At 39.2% G+C, this 21,323-nt stretch overlaps 3 protein-coding genes across 8 annotated transcripts in view; 2 read left to right on the forward strand and 1 right to left on the reverse strand.

The window, feature by feature from the left end:
• Nucleotides 1-9,131, reverse strand: part of raph1a (Ras association (RalGDS/AF-6) and pleckstrin homology domains 1a) — a 91,303-nt gene extending 82,172 nt beyond the window's left edge. For 4 of the 5 annotated variants that reach the window (XM_036568331.1, XM_036568348.1, XM_036568306.1 and 1 more), the window contains exon 1: nucleotides 8,828-9,131. The gene's annotated coding sequence lies outside the window, so the exon portion shown is untranslated. Of the gene's footprint in view, nucleotides 1-376; nucleotides 471-8,827 lie in introns of those variants that run through there. The other variant, XM_036568324.1, reaches the window with a different exon arrangement.
• A 5,272-nt stretch (nucleotides 9,132-14,403) lies between these two features.
• LOC118810304 lies at nucleotides 14,404-17,438 on the forward strand. 2 transcript variants are annotated; one of them, XM_036573962.1, is made up of 4 exons: nucleotides 14,404-14,571; nucleotides 15,029-15,346; nucleotides 16,532-16,650; nucleotides 16,883-17,438. In XM_036573962.1, the coding sequence occupies exons 1-4, from the start codon at nucleotides 14,457-14,459 to the stop codon at nucleotides 16,961-16,963; spliced, it is 633 nt and encodes a 210-aa protein (XP_036429855.1). In that variant the 5' UTR covers nucleotides 14,404-14,456; the 3' UTR covers nucleotides 16,964-17,438. The 2 variants fall into 2 exon arrangements, with proteins under 2 accessions (XP_036429855.1, XP_036429864.1); XM_036573971.1 differs by having other exon boundaries at nucleotides 16,532-16,594.
• Nucleotides 17,439-17,851: 413 nt separating this feature from the next.
• Nucleotides 17,852-20,244, forward strand: cd28 (CD28 molecule). The gene is made up of 4 exons (XM_036573983.1): nucleotides 17,852-18,009; nucleotides 18,101-18,445; nucleotides 19,573-19,712; nucleotides 20,002-20,244. Exons 1-4 carry the CDS (start codon nucleotides 17,961-17,963, stop codon nucleotides 20,086-20,088), a joined length of 621 nt encoding a protein of 206 aa, XP_036429876.1. The 5' UTR covers nucleotides 17,852-17,960; the 3' UTR covers nucleotides 20,089-20,244.
• The last annotated feature ends 1,079 nt before the right edge of the window (nucleotides 20,245-21,323 follow it).

A 21,323-nucleotide genomic window follows, 5' to 3' on the forward strand; every position in this document is an offset into this window, starting at 1 on the left:
CTTACCATAACTGACAGCAGCCTATTATTAAGTAATTGGTAGCAGCAGCCCCAGTTCTTTAAAGAACCGTACAGGTTCTATAGGGAACCTAAACTGGTTCTTGTGGCAAATAACTCTTTCTGGCGCCTTAATCTTTAAGAGATCTTTTTTTTAGGATTGTGCATCCTGTTTAGTTAAGATCATCTTTAGGTGAAAAGGAGTGAGGTATGTGAGATTTCACTCCCTTCAAAATCATTCCCAGCCAGCCTCCTTATTGTAAACTCTGATATCAAAGCCATCTACAAATCCAGCAGAGACATGCTCACGGCATAAATTCTTCACGTCTACCACTCAGAATGACAGAAACATGAAAATAAATTGTCTTCCTTCTGCTCACCTGCACACCGACATGAGGCACGGCAGCCAAAACGTCCACAGCCTTGGCAGTTGGCATGGAGTTCCTTAATCAGCCACTGTTCTTGTGTGTTTCCTGCTGTACAGTGATTAAGGGGGAGCAGATTACGTGACTGCGCAGACTGAACACTAGATAAAGGTGGTGCCAAACATACTCTTCTCTCTAGCTCTCTCTCACTACTAGCAATCTCTTTCTCTATCTGCTAGCAATGAAATAAACACTTTATTTTCTACATTAGTGCGCTACCAGAATGCAGCACTAGCAAATCTGCATCACATAAACTTTTAATTACAACCCCTCAGCGGACAACATCGATAATGTGGGACAAACAAGCTAATGAGGTTTAATGGGGGATTCTCATCACAAGGATCAGATGGAATATTCTCACACTTCTTTTGTATGCATGTGGAGAACACAAGTGCACAAAACATCTGTCAGTCAGGCAGGATGGAAGGCAAACTGCACACATCGAGAGAACCACTTAAGCCAGCTCCATTTGTATTATGGTTTCTGAGTTGATTAATGCAGCATATGAGTAGTTCATGTAGCTGCACAACAAGCCTAGTCAAAAATTACACTGTGGTAAAATGGTATTTGGCCAAAAGCAAAAAAAAAAAAAACCTTGCCACATTACTTATATTCAGGGTATTGCCTATTGCCCAGTGGCCCTGACCACAGCATTTCACATTTTACCACTAAAAATGCAGAGCCTGTGACCTGGGTGGCCACTTCCCTTGGAGAATTCTTTTGTTTATTTTTCCCTTTTAAAAAACCAATAGATGGGCTGAATTTCCATTCACAAGTATCCACCATTAATAACAAAACAACTACTTTTCAGCCTCCTGTATGAGATCCAGAATCAGAATTTGTCAACTATAATGTTAACACTGCCACCATCTCTATCATACTGAAAAAGGGTTCTTTGACTCATAATAATAGTAGAATCCCTTTGGTGCTATATAGAACCAATTTCAAAAGGGTTCTTTGAAAGAACCATTTATATAATTGGGTTTCCATCATGGAGAAGAATGATTTGACCAGGCAAAGAATCATTTATGCATTCAAACGGCTCTTTGATTGTATATGGTTCTACTGCCCTTACTAAAGAACCCTTGAAGAACCATTTTTTTAAGAATGCACCTCAATAGCTGATGTGAAACCAAGTGAAAACTTCTTTCTAGAACTCCTTTGTCGCCAGCTGCAACTAGGTTATTAACATATGGTTTTACTGCCCGTGGCAGTGCTGAATCAGAAAAAAAGGATTCCTGTTGCTGTAGTAAGAGTTTGAGAAGTATGTGATATTCTGTTGACTATGTTCTCTGTTTCCACAACAGGTACACACCACAAGTTCATTCTTTACTGGAAGTAACTTGGAGGTAACTTAGAAAACCTAATTTTCAAAAGTACAGTCCCATCTTTCGAATGATGTAGTGCAAAAATCTTGAGTGGTCCCAGTAGCAAACCCCCAGGGTGTTATCAAATGATAATAAATCTTCAATATGGCTATACTGCAAAAAACAAAGATCCATTCCCTGATTTGACTGGTGTAATAAAAAACAAAGTGGACAAGGAGGAAAAAAGAACGGACATGGGGAAGTAAAAAGCAACGCCTGACAGTTTTTAGTACCAAAGCATGCTTTTAGTTGTATATGTTTTCATATTTCTCCAAAACCTTAATTTTGAGAGGCCAGTGCACTTTCTGTATCTGTGTACCCCTGTATATATTAGGAAGGCTCACACAAAGGCTATAGAGCATTCAAAGCAAAAAACAACCAAGACACTGACTATGACTCTTGTGTTTTATCTATATGTGATAGTAAACTGAAGAACAGCTGATTAGATTCAATTAGCCTATTGTATTGAAACTATGCTATTCTATCCGACTGTACTCATCAACAGGCAAAAATATACACATCTCCCTTGTCTAGGGTCCAGACAGCTGCCTCTCAGGCTGGAGTGGATGTTTGACATTTCTCTGTGCCTGCTGGGAGCCTGACCTCTGACACTGGCTGTCTGTGGGCATAAACAGCCTTTTAAACTCTGACCACTCTATCGACAAAGACAGCATCAATAAGCAACTTTTAAATGAGTACAGTAGAGCTTTTAAAACTTTTTAGAAGCAGTGCAGACTTTGTGTAACCTTATCTTCTTAAGTAGATCATAGAAGGCGCGTATGGGCACATAAACACGCAGTTGGCTGACTCAGATAAATCCACTAACTGGCAATCACCAGTGTTTCTCAAAAACACTGGGTGAGAGGGCATAAGCAGTTTTCATCTCTTACCCAACACAGACTAGTCACAGCAAAAACACACACTGCTACACAAGCAAGCTGCACCTTCACTATAGAATTAGTCACAGTGACTAAGAAAACACCTGGTACACGAAAACAGAAAGTAGAACACACCCAGTATTTGATTCCAGCGCTCTGCGAAAGGTGTAATAAAACAGTGTAATAATTCTTCATGCTGAAAACAATAATCACCCCTAAATCATCCTGGTCACCCTGGGCATGTGGATGTACGCATCACTGTTTAGCTGCTTTGTGGAGAATCAGAAGCAATAAAAATGCTATTTCATACTGGACCGAGAGTGTTACTGAAATCATTTGCCTACACAGACAGTAGTCATTTGCACAGGCTGAGAGAGGAGTGTCAGTCGTGACTGGAGATGATGACAGTTATAAGCTGTGGTGGGCCAGGTGAGCGGGGTCTCGAGCTGCTGCAGATGAACCAGATTGATGATTAAAATGCAGGTGCATATCATATTTCATGTACAGAGCAATGCATAACAATAATGCAGGCATTCTTTGTACAATTTCCACAAGAACCATTCCAGGTGTCCGTCAAATGGTTTAAACACTTTAACGGTTCTTAATTTGAACTTTTCCTTTAATAATGTAATTTCTAAATGTTAGTGTCTCACATACTTTGATATGCAAAGAATAAAGAAAGGCATAGCAGCGTTTCCCCAAAATATTTTTTTAGGGTGACCTAGACAGCCAGAATTATCACGCCTATGTGGTGTCATCAAACATGCAAGACCAGAATAGAATCATAAACAGTGAATACAATGTACATGTGAATACATTAAGTTTTACATTCTCTATATATGTATTTACAAGAAGTGCAATTGTGTGATTAGGAGTTAATTTATAGCCAGTCTCTTTTATAACTTTCATAAACACTAAACTATGAAGTCTATAAAAAAGCCCAAATATATCTGATTTTGATTATTTGCTACAGAAATGTAATTGCTTAAGCCTACAAACATCCAGGAAGGGGAACTCTCGCTGGTTTTACTCACCAACAACAAAGATGAATCACAAAGCTTGAGTTTCTCATCTTTTATTACAATTTACTGAACACAATATTTCACTAAAACAACCCAAACAAATATTTCAGTTTGCAGAAAATGTTATTTCTTTCAAGGCCTACAAAAACTGTGATTAAAGCCTACTGTGAATAATTTACATGCTACAGCTAGATGCTGCTCCTCTAGCACAAGCCAGCTTGCCTCTGCCACACAAAGGCCAATCTTGGACCTGAATTTGGAGCATCACTATATTTAAAAATAGATCATTTAGTAGATAATAGATATATTTACTTTTGCCAAAACATGAGCGCATACCACATAAAAAACAAACATTAAAAAACATTGACCTGTCAGTTACATCCTTCTGTCTGGCCTATTTTATGATGGAGGAAATGCTGCAAAGGAATCTACTTACCACATTAGTCACCCTTTATTGCTACTCTGATTAAACAAAACAGTAAGTTCTTAACGATTCAATCTACACTCAGAATGTGGGCAAATGCTTGCTCTGAAACTACTGCACTGCATTCAACAACAGAGGCAATGTCGTGCTTCTTTTAGGCAGTGATAGAAAACATACTAGCACACAGAAATCAGTGAATTACACTAAAGATGGATTTGTATGTGTTCCAGCTATTCTAGGGCTTTAAGTTAAAGGGGATTCTGTCACATCCTCTGAAGGTATCACCAGCAAGATCGCTCTGAAAGTCAGGTAAGAAAGGGTAAACTGTCTCTTCTCCATTTTCCAATGCTTCTATGTTACTCTGTTTTCTCGCCGCCTTTTTCTCTCTCACTCTCATTTTGGAAGGTTAATTTCAGTCCAGGGAATGCTGGCTGGGGTCAGACTAGTACAAGAGATCTTGCTTCAGCTTCCAATAAGGTCAGTTGCAAACACACACATACAACCCCACCATTTGTGTCTTCATACACCATTTGTGTTTTCTGCAGGACTCAAGAGAGGGGGAATTTTGGGTATACATTCTCAGCATCAGGACACTTCGGCCCTCGAGAGCTGCACCCACCCTACTTTCACAACTACATGATGTCATTCCAGCAAACGAGGCCAGTTCTGGAACGGGGACTGTGGTGGAGTGTAGTTTACTGCATGCACATCTGGCAACAGCATATGGTTTGCTCCTCTAACAGATATTGAATTTTAAGACAAGGCTACAATGGTCAGAACATGCCATTCAATGCAAATTAGTCAGTATGTGGCTAGAGATTTGTTTGGTCTTTTGCAAAGCATTAAGTGGTGCAGCTCCATTGTTATACCTCCTGGCACTCTCCCTAGCATTTTCCAGGATTTACACTAGAATAAGCAAATCTTAATGGCCCCCTGCGCACAAATATCCTACTGCTTCCTCAAGGCTAGAATGAGGTAAGCACATCCGGCAGGGAAAAGATCCTTTACTAATTTCAGTCGCTGCTCCGAAGAGAAGGAAGATAGATTGCGAGATGGAAATGATCCAGCTTCTTCCATCATGAAAGTTTGCATGCCAACCATGCATGACTATTTCCATTGCCTCTGTCTCCTATGTGTGAGAAATCCAAAAGAATAAATGTCTCGATTCCAGCTAGTGGAATGGATGTGATCAGCAAAGGGCATGGCTGCCAGCAGCAAATTCCAACATGTCACAGTCTGTGGTCATTTGATTTGTTACAAAAATGCCACCCAGTTGTATTTTAATTCTGCTCTTAACTTGCCAAACCACCAGGGCTGCTTTTAGTTTGGTGGTGCAATGTATATATAGTACTATCACCTGGACATGAATGTGGGCTGAAGAGGGCATGGGGAGATGGTGAACTTGTCAAGAATAAGAGCGTTAATCTAATCTAGCCTGAAGACCAAATGAAGAGCTTATTCACAGTCACTTTAGAGAAAACAGGCTGTTTTTACAGCTTAATTTTCATATATGGATTGTATGGACTGGGGAGTGAAGGGTACATTTTGAAGCTTTAACAATACATAACAATGACATAAAAATGCCATAAACATATTACAGGAGATATCACATGCTGTCATGAGCTGTCATGAAATATTATATCCAATGTCATGTTACCATCACTGGTAACTGTTATGACAGATGTCATAATATTTAAAACCATGACAGTAAATTAGAGTACACAGCAAAAGTAGCATGTAACATAAGTTGTAATGACATCAGACATAACAGCATCTATTATGACAATTACCGATAATGGCAACATGACTCTCTAATATCACTCAACAAAATTTGTTATGGATAGCTCACAACAGCATATGAAATCTGCCATGACTTGTTGATGTGCATTATGTAGCACTGTTCAAGTACAATGTTAACAACTATTTTATTTAGAAAAAAGAAAGCAAGGAAATTGTGATTTTCCATGATATGGCTCCCTAAATCACGCACACAACAGAAGTTTTTGATTTGGAGGTGTTAGCAGATTAAGGAAAAATACCAATCCCACCCAAGTGGTGTAAGAACACTGCGTCAATGCTCCAAAGCAAAGAAATGCACCCAAAGAAGGTTCAGAGGCAGGGAACTGCGCTTAACAAATAACAAATGGTCTGGATTGGCCTCTTACACAATATCAACTTTTATTCATTTGTTTATTCTGGGAGTGCTGTCAGATGCCACTGAGCTATGCAATCCGCTGGGTTGGCAAGTAATTGGTATTTCTGAACTCGCCCCCTATCTGCCATTTGCCCTCTATCTGTGGCCTCATGCCAGGCTCAGAACTGTACTGTATTCCTCTGGGTAAAAGGAGCAGTGTGCAACCTAGAGCAAGAATTCTGAGTCGCGTTCAGCAACAAACTACTTTCATTAACCTTCTCAAACAGAAAGCATCTAAACAGTCAGGGATCAACTCTGTGTGGAACTGGACCTTCATAAACAACAAACAAAGGCACAGTTCCTTCATTCATTTAAAGGGTCTATTTAATGGAAAAACAACATTTCCTCACCTTTTGGAATAAGAGTTTGATATTATATTTAAATATTTACAAAGATTGAAAACATACCAGTCAATCTCCAGTCCATATAGTCCATGCATGCAAACTAAACGTCAAAAAAGCCTATTTTGAATTCATTGTTTCTGTGATGTCACGAAAACCGATGCATTTCCATAAGTCCAATATAGGGCAGCCAATCAGAACATAGTTCAGTAACATATACAATAGTTCTGAAGGTGCACTAACTAAACAGCCATTTCAATTATTCAACAGATAAAAAGAGGTGGGAAAATGGTCCTGTAAAAATTTTGTTGTACCGTTAAAAACTGTGATAGGCTCCCGCACCACACCGCGACCCAGAAGGATAAGCGGTTTAGATGATGTGTGTGTGTTAAAAACTGTTGTTGGCACATAGACCGGCACAAATATCATAAATTAACCCCAGGGAAGAAAATACAAGAAAAATTTAGAAATATGGGCCCTTTAAAGTGAACCACCTCTGTGCTTGGGGCCAAAAATAACCTAAGAAAATTCTGTTGGGTTTAATCTGCAACAGTTCAAGAAAATGAATGGTGTATCATCTAGAGCTTAAAATCCTCTCACACTAGGAGTTCCATAGGAAATACCCCAGAACAGCTGCACGATCACTCAGCAGGTGACCTAAAGTAGCCTGAAGTAGCCTGGTCCTGCTAATAAAAAAAATGACCAAATCTATATACAGACAAACAGCCCAGCAACCCGTCTGAATGTTTCTCCTGAAGTGCTACATAAACACTTATCTGGTGTACTCTAAGGATTAAGGCACATGCTTGTCTGTATCCCCTTAATTCAACACTGGGAATAAATCTAGACTAAATCTGACCGTCTGCTTCGCAGCATGCTTGAAAAGCAACCGGAAGGGGCACCAAGCTACAAAGAAATGTGAATCAAACTGCAAAATCACCACCGTCCAGAAAAGGATGATAAAATAACCTGAGCAGCTCTTCCCAGACTGCTGATATACAGCTTGAACAATTGCTGCTGAAAAAAACACAGACACCATGAAATTGGAAACTGGTTCCTGGTGGTTTTGTAATACATTTGGCCTTTCTCAATGGGTTGATATCACAATGTAAAGGATCTTAATGGTTTAACAGGTGATCTGTGACCCATCTAATGGTTTTCTAATACAATTTAAAGATGTTCTACAGGACAGTACTGGTATGTATGGGTAACCATTAAGAAAATTACCACCAGGAAGCAAAAACATCAGGCTTTTAATCCAAACCATGGTTCTACTGGTCTTTCTTCAGCAAAGAAACCTTGTTTGGGTTCTCTTGATGTTTACTGCAGCGCCACCAGCTTCAGCCTGCAGCTCTCAGCGCTGAAGGGGCGGGGACACGAGGTCACGTGACTCCAGCTAATCACGCCAATCGCAGTCGTAGCACTGCGAGTCCAATCGCAGCCTTCAGTGTTTATAACGTTAAAATATGACATTAAGGTTAGCTAAAGATGGGATGTGACCATAGATATGTATGTGCAAAGACCTATACATGCAGTACAGCCTCTAATCTACAGATCCAGGGATTTGACACGGTTAAAAAAGGCAAGGCGAGCGTGCGGAGCAGTGCAAACACACCCAGGTTTAAGGCTTTAAGGGTTTAGAGAGGCGATGGGCTGTCTCTAAGCGTTTTATTCGTCTTTTTCCCTCATTTGTATACGTTTTACTGACCTTAATATGCTCAGCTTTCTCCAAGTGTCGTCCCTGCATATATGCAGCCTTGACTAAAAATCAAGAGCCTGAGGTTCACATACACCACATTATCATGTATGATGGGATCCAGCGCCTGTCACTGCAATTCATATTCCACAATCCAAATCCTACAATCCTGCCATCGCTTTGGACTGAAACAGAGAAACGTAGCTGGGCTGATCTAAACAACAGACGTGTCACCAGTTCGTTAAAGAAAAAGGAAAGATGAATGTAGATCAGCCCTGTGAGGCTCGCTCGCTCGCTCGCTCGCTGCTGGGCTGTGCCTTTGCTCGCTAATAAGCTAATGCACACCATAGACACATAAATAAGAAAGGGGCGCACCAAAGGTGGATACAATCTCCCCCTTCTTTCCCTGTCGTGGATTTATCCATTGTGTAGCCAGCCCAGAAAAGCAGCGAAGCTAGAAAAGGCGAAAGCAGCAGCCTCTTACCGTTATGGATCCAGGTTGTTGAGGGTCGCCTCCTCGCGCTGGCAAAATCAGCAACAATGGTTTGAGGGGGGAAAAGGCGACGTGTTGCGCAAATGCAGCAGCCCTAACAGGGGGACAGTATTAAGGCAGTGGCCCTCGCCCCGCTCCCGTATTCACCGCTGCTGCTCGCCGCTGTGCCCGATCAGTCCAGAGCCTCCGTCCGCTCCCAAGTCCATTTACGCTCCCGCTTCCATTTCTGATTCCAAGTGGAGCAGCTGCTGGACTGATGCGCGCTCTGGGCGTCTCCGTTTCCTGTCCAGCCCTGAAAAGCCAGGCAGGCGCGCTCCCGGCCCTACCCACCCACCCACCGACCGCACGTCACCAAATACATGCAGTAGCCTTCAGTGAGTCTGCAGATGAGGAATGTTCTGATAGGAACACGTTTCTGCTCCCCATCAAGATAAAAAGAGATCATTATAATGTCTTATACTTCATAACGTTAGACCAGAGATCTCAGCACACTTTCTATAATTTTTGTTATTGTATTTTCTCAGTGGGTTTCTGGAAAAGATGTACATCAGCTATTAGTAGTACTCCAGCTACTATTAATAATCTCGTACACATAAATCCAGGATTATGTAGTCCAGTCCTTTGTATTTAACTGAAGGCTTTCCATATCAAAAGAGCTATGAAGACCCCCCTTCTTTTAAATAAATTCATTAAGTCATTTAAAATACATAAGCAACTGTACTTTAATGATATTACAGTGCTATGCAAAAGTCTGAACACCCCTGGTCACATTTTAATGCACAGTTTCTATTTATTTTCTGAGCTTAACATATTGGAAAAAAGATAAAACACATTGTCCTTATTTTCACTTACAAAATCAACAAAACACCATTTAACCTGGTGCTCAATCTTTTCATATTAGTGTACAGTGGTGTGAAAAAGTGTTTGCCCCCTTCCTGATTTCTTATTCTTTTGCATGTTTGTCACAATTAAATGTTTCAGATCACCAAACAAATTTAAATATTAGACAAAGAAAATGCAGTTTATAAATGAAGGTCTTTATTATTAAGGGAAAAAGAAATCCAAACCTACAGGGCCCTGTGTGAAAAAGTGATTGCCCCCTAAACCTGATAACTGGTTGGGCCACCCTTAGCAGCAACAACTGCAATCAAGCATTTGCAATAACTGGCAATGCGTCTTTTACAGCGCTGTGGAGGAATTTTGGCCCACTCATCTTTGCAGCATTGTTGTAATTCAGCCACATTGGAGGGTTTCCGAGCATGAACCGCCGATATTCTCCTTCAGGAATTTTTGGTAGACAGCAGAATTCATGGTTTACCACAGCAAGTCTTCCAGGTCCTGAAACAGCAAAACAGCCCCAGACCATCACACTACCACCACCATATTTTACTGTTGGTATGATGTTCCTTTTCTGAAATGCTGTGTTACTTCTATGCCAGATGTAATGGGACATGCACCTTCCAAAAAGTTCAACTTTTGTCTCGTCAGTCCGCAAAGCATTCTCCCAAAATTCTTGGGGATCATCAAGATGTTTTCTGGCAAAACTGAGACGAGCCTTTATGTTCTTTTTGCTCAGCAGTGGTTTTCGTCTTGGAACTCTGCCATGCAGACCATTTTTGCCCAGTCTCTTTCTTATGGTGGAGTCATGAACACTGACCTTAACTGAGGCAAGTGAGGCCTGCAGTTCTTTGGATGTTATTGTGGGGTCTTTTGTGACCTCTTGGATGAGTCGTCGCTGCGCTCTTGGGGTAATTTTGGTCGGCCGGCCACTCCTGGAAAGGTTCACCACTGTTCCATGTTTTCACCATTTGTGGATAATGGCTCTCACTGTGGTTCGCTGGATAACCTTTTTCCAGACTGATAGATCTCAATTACTTTGTTTCTCATTTGTTCCTGAATTTCTTTGGATCGCAGCATGATGTCTAGCTTTTGAGGATCTTTTGGTCTACTTCACGTTGTCAGGCAGGTCCTATTTAAGTGATTTCTTGATTGAGAACAGGTGTGGTAGTAATCAGGCCTGGGTGTGGCTAGGGAAATTGAACTCAGCTTTCCAAAGATGTGATAAACCACAGCTAATTAATGTTTTAATGGGGGGGGGGCATTTTGTGTTTACTTCTGTTATCTTTGTCTAATATTTAAATTTGTTTGGTGATCTGAAACATTTAAGTGTGACAAACATGCAAAAGAATAAAAAATCTGGAAGGGGGCAAACACTTTTTCACACCACTGTATATATAGTTTTTTTTTTTCACTCAGGAGTCACTCTGGCTCCTGCACACATCACTGTTGATAATATAAATTTCTCCCTCCGTATCCAAGAGCTTAATATTTTAGTGCTTTCATTGTTCAAATATACTTTATTTGAGTCATCAGATAATTAAACCTCATCTGAGGTACATGAGCATATTAGGGGAGGGAAAATACTAAACTATCCATGGTTCTCCCAGAACAGGACTAAGAATTTCTGAGATATCATTTAGACTATATTCATGGCCACTGATATGAATGTCGTTTCATAATTCTTAATCCAATCTGATCTAATCCGCCTTATTTAGATAGTCCTATATTCCAGCACATTATAGGCCTATAATCAGAGTCTGTATTTCTAAATCAGGTAATTTGTACAACTGTAATCTCTCTCTGATCCCTCGGCTCACTTCTGTCCATGGGAGGGAAGGCCAGTGTCCTGGCTAATTGCAGGCTGTGGGTTATTTCTCAGAGAACAACCTTACTGCCACAATTGTCACCTGTTTATTTCCGCATAAACGGAATAGTTTATTGTAAAATGTCTCTCTTAATGTTCGACTTTTTACGAGACTGAAATCAGCTTCTCATTCGCCAGCTTTTTGTTTGAATTACAAAAATGGATGGTGTTCCACCAAAGCGTCAACTTTAAATTGCAGATTTAACGTATCAGGAAACTAACCAAGTGCTTATAAATGCAAATAAGCCCATTTGTCTTCAAATTATCGATGTTTGGCTTATGTCTTTCTCTTTGCCTTTTTATTAGCTACTAGCCAGGCCAGATTCTTGTCTGCGTTGCTATGGTGACCAACAGTCTGCGCTCCAATCTTCAGGGTTAAAGGTTAGCAGTTATACATTAACACCAGTGTTTGTTAAAACTGAACTATCGGCAAAGCTTTATTTTACTGTAAAGGAGGGTTATTTTATGTTTATCTACAAATCTTATTCTGCTGTAGAGCCACACCAGGGCAGTAAAAGACCCGTCGACCCCTGCTCTAGGCCTTCTTTCTGCGGAGATATCACAGTGCCTGAGAACAGGACTGCTAGCCTAACCAGTCAGATATGGTAGCAGATATGGTGAACAGCAGCAGCAGCTCTATGCCAGACTTAAGTACAAGATAAAATATATGTTAATATGTCTGTTACAATCTTCAAATTAAACATGGAAATATGAAATGTCTTTTACAAGCTTCAAATGTCTGTGTATAGTCAGAAAATGTTCATGTGAATCGCCGTTAGCTTAGCGCTAACATACAAATAGAATCACTTAGTGGAAAGCTAGCAGAAATTAGCATTATCATACGGGTATTTTTTTCCTCGTTTTTCACCAAGACGTTTATGGTCCGAAGTGAAGGCCTAGCAGAAATAGCCTCGGTTCGCCACTGATTATAGCGTTGTCTACTGTCTCTTGAGCAAGGTCTTATTTGTATACAGTTGATACATGTAATTTCGGTACACATTTCCTGTAATGGAAGGGGTCATGTTTAGGAGAACTATACCACCTCATGAGTACAATCACACCGCAGTCCCAAAGCATCCTCTTCTCTTCTCTGCATATTGACTGGATTTTGGTGGGTGAGAGGAACTTAAAGGGCGTAATACGAGCAGCCTATATGGGCAACAGCACAGCAGTGATCGTGGTCAGAAGGTATTGACTAACCACATCTAACACAACTGATGAGTCATCACCACTCAAAGCGAAACTGAGACCACTACAATCTGAGCCCGCTATCTTTTACGATCTCACAGTCACCTCTTATTGTTTCGGTAACGCAGAAGTGCCCGACCTATTGTTGTTTTGTAATATGCTTTCGCCTCTATTCATACTTTATATTAGACATTCATAATAAACTAATAGTGGATGTTGGAGAAAAAATGACGCTTCCAAAAAGACACTCCTTCCTTTATTTGACTGAGAATTTTATGCATTGCTTTGATCTATGTGTAGTCTGCCACCAAGTGGCTCATATATGTCATTGCAATGCAGAGTCTAATACTCTTTGGGCGCCACTGGTTTTCTAAATGAAAAATCACATCCTCTACAGAGAACACACATTCGCATATTTTAATGCACAAATGCTGTTTATTTGATGAATTTAACATATTGGAGTGTGAGACCTAAAATGTGGCCTTTACAAAAGTTATGGCACATTTTAGATTCCACGTTTTATTATTATTTTTTTTAATATGTTAATCTCAGCAAAGAAATAGAAATTGTGAATTAGAATGTGCAGGAAAATTCTATATGTAAGTAGGCAGAGGATGTGTTAACATATTTTCATTTAAAAAAATCAACAAAACATCATTTGACCTAGGGTGTTCACATTTTTGCATGCAGCTTTACCTCATGAAATGGTTTCATCATCTAGTCAAACTGTAGTGCCTGCAGTATAACTACTGAAAATACATTACATGTCCAAAAGCTTATAGACACCTGCTAATCCAATGTTTCTTTCAAAATCAAAGGTATTAATCTGTAGTTTTAATCTTCTACTGGAACTCAGTTTGATTGCTTTCAGCCACAGGAGCATTAGTGAGGTCAGATACTGGTGTTGGATGATCAGTTATGGATCACCATGCCAGCTCATCCCAGAGTTATTGGATGAAGCTCAATCACTTCAGAGAACGCAGCTCCACTGCTCCACAGCCTAATGCTAGGGGGCTTCATACCCTTCTAGCTGTTGCTTGATGTATGTCAGCCATGAGTGCATCTTAAAGTAACTGAATTCACCAATTAGAAGGGGTGTCTGGATACTTTTGGACATGTAAATAATTTAAGAAATAAATAATATAATTTAATATTTAATAATTTCGTTCTTCTATAAACCAGCAACTAGCTTCTTTCCCTTGCCTCTCAGACAGCTGTACAAAAAAAGAAAAAAAAGAAAAGAAAAAAAAAGAAAAATAACAGCACGGGAAATGTACATGTATGCCACCAAAGTTTCAGTATATACAATGAGAAATAAACGTGACCAACGTAAAGGAAACAAGTGACTCATTGCTGAAAGATTCAAAGGTGGCATGAGGACACATTTCAACAGGAAGGGTGGAAAATAGAATAAGAAGAGAGGGTTGCTTATAATATACTTTAAAAGTGCTGCCAGTTTTCCACTCCCCCTACTTGTTTAAAAACCCAAAACAGGCAGTTGAAGGTGAAAACGGATTTTAAATTAATCTTTTGCAAAGAAAAACGTGAAAAAAACAGAGCCTCTTGTTCAGCGTTGTGTCTCCGTCAGTTAGGTAAATCATACGGTGCAGTTGGTGCAGTCAGTCCACCTCCTCTGTAGGCTTCTCGACCTGCGCGCCCTCCCCTGTCTCATCGAGAACAGGAACCAGGTATCTGTTGCTGTCATTTCTGAGAGGCAGCAATACAGAGATGCTTGACTACAGGATCATTCGCATCACCGCGATCCTCACCGTCTTTCATTCAACAATTTCTGAGCACCACGTTCAGGCGAAGAATGACCCACACGGCAAATCAGACGTCAAAGGTTTGTGATTTCATTCTATTCGGTATACAGATTAGTGCTCGATTTGTGGCAGATAGCGCTAATGGCGGGTTGTTGTGAAGGGAAAGCAGAAATGAACTGAATGAACTGATCATGTGGTTTGTACTTGGTGAGGATTCTCTAAATGTTCTAAGTCTCTAGAAAGGATCACAACTAGAAAACTGTACTTTTACATGCTTATCTACAGCACATTGACATTAAATACAGGCACTGTTTTGCATTTGTTGAACATATTTAGCAAAAATAGCCTCATTTTTACTCCGAGTAAACAGTTTCGGAGTAAGAGACGTTAGCTATAGCGAAAGGAAAATGTACAGTTGAGAGATAAACAGATGAGGAGGAGGGTGGCGACAGACCACATCCTGACAATATAAAACACCCCCTCCTTCTCACCATAACATTGTACGCAAACAACAGCATGTTTCTATTGTGTTTTCAGACAGGAACCTGGCTATACAGCGAGTAACTACAAACGACAGCATTGCTTCAGTCCACTGCCCAGCACTGAAAGATGATGAGGAGAACGTTCGCATCAGTCTGCACAGAAACACATCTGAACTGCACTCGACTGATTTCAGAAGGACTCAAGCATTGAACAACTCAGATCTCCAGCGCAGGTTTCATGTATCCATTGAGAATAATACAGTCCATTATCTGATAAGCCTGTCTCAAGCCAATGACACAAGCCTGTACTGTTGTGAAGTCCAGCATGGCACCACTGACAGCAGAAAAGTCTACACTTTGCTACTTGTTAAAGGTACAAACAGAGTCAACAGAAACATAATCACACACAAACTGCTTATGCTCCTGGGTCGCTGGGTCGTTCTGGAGCCTAACCAATATATATATATATATATATATATATTTCCTAAGTGAAAATAAGTTAACACATCCTCTACAAGGAAACCTCAAAATGGCATTTTCTGCATGTGCACAATTTCAGAGTTTAGTATATTGGAAAAAAAATAAAATAAAATGTAATATATGCCATAACTATTGCACTGGCCACATTATGTGCTTAGTTTTTCTCCCATTATACGTTAAATTATGCAAATAAAGAATTTAGTTTGTTATCTGTACAGGACATGCACTTATTTTCACATAGAAAATTGACAAACATTTTGACCAGAGGTGCCCAAACTTTTGCACATAACTGTATATATTTTTACATTTTTTTCATATAGAGTCACTGTCTTATCAAAACTTGTCAAAAAGTCTGTTCTTCTTGATTTTTTAAATATTGTTTCATAACTCCAACTGCCCTTTACATGTGCGAATGGACTAATAGAAATGGACCAAAAAGATTTTATTTGAATAAAAAAGTTAAGGGAGTTTTTTTTTCTTTTCTCTTGTCAAGTTACCATGAAGATGATACTTCAGAGAAATTAGGTTTTGTTACGGAATATCAGTCATCACAGTACTGTTATGTAGTTTCTATTTTATATATCCAATGGCTTGAATTTATATATATACAGTACTGTGCAAAATTCTTGGGCATCTGAGAAAATGTATCTGGGCAATAAGCATTTATTTATTTAAAAAAAAAAACATTGAATTTAAAACAAACAAAACAAATAAACAATGCAGTGTGATTTTCTGTGTGTGTTAGTGTAACCGTTTCCAAAACTGGTATGTACAATTTCTATCTAATAGCTAGTTTGGATAATTAATCCTTCATTAAATTAAATCAGATGAGCTGCTGATAGAATTTAACAAACCACTGGAGTGAACCGAGAAGTCAGCAACCAAACCTGTGTGCTTCTAACATGTTCTTCTAACTAACATATCAATAACTGTTTAAAAAAACAAATTATTGCTTGTATAGTTTTTTTACAGGCAAAAACACACTTTCTGCTGAGAAAAACAGTTTTAAACAATTTTCTTGGGTGGCTTTTACACAGTACTGTATATAAAAACCTGTGCTCTGTTCTTTGACCTCTAGATGCAGTTCCTTTCTGTCCATATGAGGGAGGACTAGTGTACTGGCTGATGCTAACTGCAGGCTGTGGGTTATTTGCTTTGTATGACCTTATTGTCACTATTCTCACCTGTTCCTTTTGTGTGAGTCCCCCGCACACACACACACAGTGCTTTGTCAACACAAGTGTTATTGTATAATGTATATTTATGTGTATAAAACCTGTTTATAGGTTTTACAACACACAATACAAAGTGTATTTCACTATATATGACAAGCTTCCCACATATGAAGGGTGGACAACTGTTAACATGTTGTGTCAGAGTAATTGTTTTCTACAGAAGTTCAAAACTGATGTTTCTGTTTCTAAACCAGTGGAAATTCAAGAACGAAGAGGACAAAAATCAGAGTGATTATTACAACGCAAAACCAGGAGAATTCAGAACAGCCAGATGAATTCACAGTCCAGCTTCAGCGGCCAATTACTGCCCACCTGTGCATCTATAACTGAACATGTGTCCAACACAATGTGCCCATAAAAGAGCAGTGATCTACAATCATGTGTTACAAAGACAACCAACCACTGATTCACAACTTGACCATATACACTCAACTGTATGCCTGATTCAGTTCATTCAATAGGTTTAGTAACTGTCATTATATTCTGCATTTTTATTATGTCTTGTAAATATTTGTTGTCTTTGAATACGGTGACATCTTACATCTACTAATGTAACAATACTCTAATATATAAGACATCTATGCAGACTGTGGACCTGTTGTTTAAGACAATGTTGTAAAAAATGTGCTCTATGGTATTTTTTGACTCATTATTTTGATCTTTTTTTTTAGCATAATGAAAACCTGTGCCAATCAATATTAACTTTGTGCATCTTCATTATTGGAATCCAAATAAAACTAATCAAATTCATGTGTACCGCTCGCTGTTGTCTCATCTTTTCACAGTTCTGACATTAACACAACTTTCTGAAGAATAGAGTGAGCGCCTTTGTGGCACTCAGCACAGCTATGGCATGTTCTACAATAAGCACTGAAAAACAATGAGTATGCATGACGTGCACTTTTAAATAATACATTTCATGACTTAGCACAAGTGTTTCACAGAAATACCAATATTTGTTTCCATTCTTGGTTATCAGAGTTTCAGTCTGAGTTAAGCTGAGAGTGGCTATCTGAGTTGAGCTCTGATCAGGTTTATTCATTTTGCTGATATGTTGCTTTTTTGCATTTGCACGTTCAACTTTTTCCCCTCCCTGAGCAGCAAACGCGCATTGCGTATATCATGCAAATGCAAAAAAATTGAGCTCTATTCGGGCAGTTTACCGTCAGCTTGAGGTTTCCTGCCACAGTTAATGATGTCACAAAGCTTTCCACAATAGTTTGAAGATTTTCAAGCATAAAAGACATTGGGCAATACCACCGGAGTTACACAATGATTGCCATCCTGGTGACACTGATCTTGGGCATCCCTCTGGGGAATGGTGAGTATCTGGAATGTAGATGTTTATGGTATTATATTATAAATATTTTGACCTTTTCTTAACACTTTGATCTTTCTGTGTCCCTCTCCAGCCTTCAGAGTTTCACAGCCATACTATGTAGTGGGCAGTCAGGGACAAGCATCCTTGCATTGCACCTTCAACATCAAGAGACAGCCAGAAGAAATGAAAGTGTCCCTGTATAAGGGGATGTATGGGGAAGAAAGGATTTGCAGTGCCAATGTCAACATCTCAGAGCCTCACATAATGACAGATGGCAAGGTGCACTGCAGTGGTAATGTCAGCAAAGGCAGAGTGGACCTGACCATCTTTGGCTTAAAGGGGGAGGACACTGACCTCTATCGATGCCAAGTGGAGATCATTTTTCCACCACCGTACCTCAGCGAATTTGGGAATGGCACACTGGTGTATATTCCAGGTGAGAGATACAGTCATACAGTTCCAGCTCAGTCGAGCTCTCTATCCTATTTATCTGTTTCCTCTACCTGTTTCTCTGTTATCTGTTTAGGGGCCTGTTGTCTGTCTGCCTTAATCCATTGTGCTCACCTGCAGCAATACTCAATGTAAATGCAATGTCTGTACATCTTTGTGTGAACTGGTAATTGTAAAACCGGATATTTACTGGGTCTGATACTTTACATTTTAAAATAGCAGAAATTTAAGTAAGTGTAATCAAAAATGTCACACATAGATAGTTTAGAGTAGTTATAGTCTGCTCTTCTCTACAGCTAAGTCTGAATTACATATATGTTAACATTACTTTTTGTTCTTATAATTTAAATACGGTAATTGCCAACTTTATTAAATATGTGTCCTCTATAGTTGCACCTAATAAGCTGCTAACAAGCTTTTGCATCATAAATTCAGACATTTAGAAGTGAGTTCACTGATGGATACTTGTCTTGTACTATTCACAATTTGTATGTGCTTCTATAAACAGTATTTATACAAATGGATTCATAAATGTCCACTGAAATTCAGCTAAAAACTAAAAGTAATGCATGAAAGATGCCAGCAAAGGCTAAGATGACTTACACAGGCACAGTTTGTTTATTCATTCATTCAACACTGTATTTATAAAAACAACACTGTTTGGATTACACCTTACAACTTCAATTACAGCTGTAGAGTCAGTATAGGTAATAAAGTGACCACTGTGGATGCAGACACCGAAACACACCTTGTCATGACTCTAGAGGGAGCCAGAGGGCATGGTAGGATGGTACGACACTTGCTCCTCCCGACCTTGGATGTGTATTCTGAAGGTTGTGGTTGATGCAGTGGAAACGGGGCCTCCCCAGCATCCGAATGGAGACAAATCACTAGAAACGTGAAGCTTAGCTTTGACGTCAATAGCTCTGTGGATACTTTGATCATATTTTTGATGTTTGAATAAAAAAGTCTTTGTTTGAAAATGTAATTTTCCATTTGCTAAAAAAAGTGTCTAATGACAATGCCTCATAAATGTCATTCGGCAGAAAATGGCTAGACTCAATTCCTGTGTATTTTCTGCTATTAATAGACTGTCATGTCTTTCCATTCTAGAAACCCCAGACTGCCCCACTGAACACACTGAGGCTAGAATCCAGGACAACCCAGAGATCACACCTATCCAAAGCCCCTCATTACCCCTTATTCTGATTTGTGCCGTTCTCATAACCACCACCATCATCCTCATTCTGCAGGTAAGCTCTGCTCTACCCCAGACTGTGTCCTTTTTAGATTCTAGACCACTCCTAAATTCAAATGTATATTTGTATTTCATATACTGTGGCTGCTGTCACTCACATTGCCTGTATTTCTTGTATTTATTACTCCTGCTCATTGTCCTATCCACTACTGTCTCTGCACCTTTAGACGAATGGAACTAGTTTTTGTTATACTTTAAACTGACAACCTGAATTATAGCACAATGCAGTTATAATGCTTTTATATTAAATATTGTTTATACATTGTTTGTATGTTTCTTCCCAGGTGATGAACATGATCATGACACCGCCGAAGTCCAATTATGTGCCACAAATAGTTTCGCAAAAAGGCGATTACAGGCACTTCTCATGATACGTACAGTATTTATCAGTGGTCTTTAACTAATTCTGCATTATTACAGAATAACTACTATTTTTTTTATTAAAAAATTGCTTCATTTTTATCTAAAGGTAGATAAAAAAATAAAAATGTATTTGTATATATATATTTTTAAACTTATGTTCATGCTGAGGCCTTGTCATATAAAAGACAGTACTAAAACAAATATATAGAGTGGCAGTAAATAAAACACACACTCTTTTTTTCAGTTTAGTTACATCAGAAGAACTATTATAACATCAACCAATTATTTTGGTTTAAGAAAAGAACAGTTTGACCTTCAAACAAACCATGTGCTGAAATATTGTACATTACATACATGCTGTTTGGTTTTAATAATATTTTTATTATTTTTGCGTGTGCACCAGAACATTAGAAGCAATATTTTCACCAGTTCTTGTGTAGTTTCTTGTGAAATGTCTTCCTAATTTTCAGTGGGAAAAGAAACATTATGTGATATGTTGTTTCCTATGGAAGTGTACCAGATGTTGAATATTGGCAGGAATTGTCCTATCAGTCAAGTAAACTCTGTGAAAAAAAAAAAACGTGTCTGTTTCCTGTAAGTACTAACCGCCAGTGTGTGTTGATTTCATCATACATTCTCGAGCTGAGTAGACCAAGCTTGATTCGAAGAAGAATTGACTCAGAGTAGTAACTCCTCTGTCATTCTGTGTGGTTGATTCAGTAGAATACTAAAACGGTAGGGATGATGTTCATTGATGATGCTTGTCAGAATCAAGGTTGGAATAAGCTTGTCTCACCACCCCACTAACACCAAAAACACATTAAACAGCAACAGAGAGGACTCTGACAGAGAGGAGGTCTGTGTGACTCATTACACAGCACACTGAGTTCTCAACTTACACAGACTGAATACAACATTATGTATACCTACGCATGGATGCCACCAACAGATGGCATCAAACCTGTAGCAATATTGCACTCGAATTCACTGCAACAGTAAGAAGTTGAAGCCCTGTCAGTCTACACTAATCTTTTCCACAGATTTCATCACAGAGCTGGCTTTAATCAGTTAGAAATACTCTTGTGATTTTTTCACCACTCTCTTTTTCACCGCAGAGCTCACCTTAATCAGTTAGAAATACTTTTGTCACTTAAAGGGCCTGTATCCTACATTTTTCTTGCATTTTATATTTTCACCTGAGGTTCATTTATGACATCTGTGTGGTTTTATTTGTCCTAATTTA

This window comes from Colossoma macropomum, unplaced genomic scaffold, assembly GCF_904425465.1.
Source record: "Colossoma macropomum unplaced genomic scaffold, Colossoma_macropomum, whole genome shotgun sequence".
In the NCBI taxonomy this organism is placed as follows: Eukaryota; Metazoa; Chordata; class Actinopteri; order Characiformes; family Serrasalmidae; genus Colossoma; species Colossoma macropomum.

Coding starts and splice junctions, on each gene's coding strand:
- LOC118810304 (XM_036573962.1), top strand. CDS start 14,457: ATGCTTGACTACAGGATCATTCGCATCACCGCGATCCTCACCGTCTTT. Junction 14,572..15,028: donor CGGCAAATCAGACGTCAAAG/GTTTGTGATTTC, acceptor TTGTGTTTTCAG/ACAGGAACCTGGCTATACAG. Junction 15,347..16,531: donor CACTTTGCTACTTGTTAAAG/GTACAAACAGAG, acceptor TTTGACCTCTAG/ATGCAGTTCCTTTCTGTCCA.
- cd28 (XM_036573983.1), top strand. CDS start 17,961: ATGATTGCCATCCTGGTGACACTGATCTTGGGCATCCCTCTGGGGAAT. Junction 18,010..18,100: donor GGGCATCCCTCTGGGGAATG/GTGAGTATCTGG, acceptor GTCCCTCTCCAG/CCTTCAGAGTTTCACAGCCA. Junction 18,446..19,572: donor CACACTGGTGTATATTCCAG/GTGAGAGATACA, acceptor TTTCCATTCTAG/AAACCCCAGACTGCCCCACT.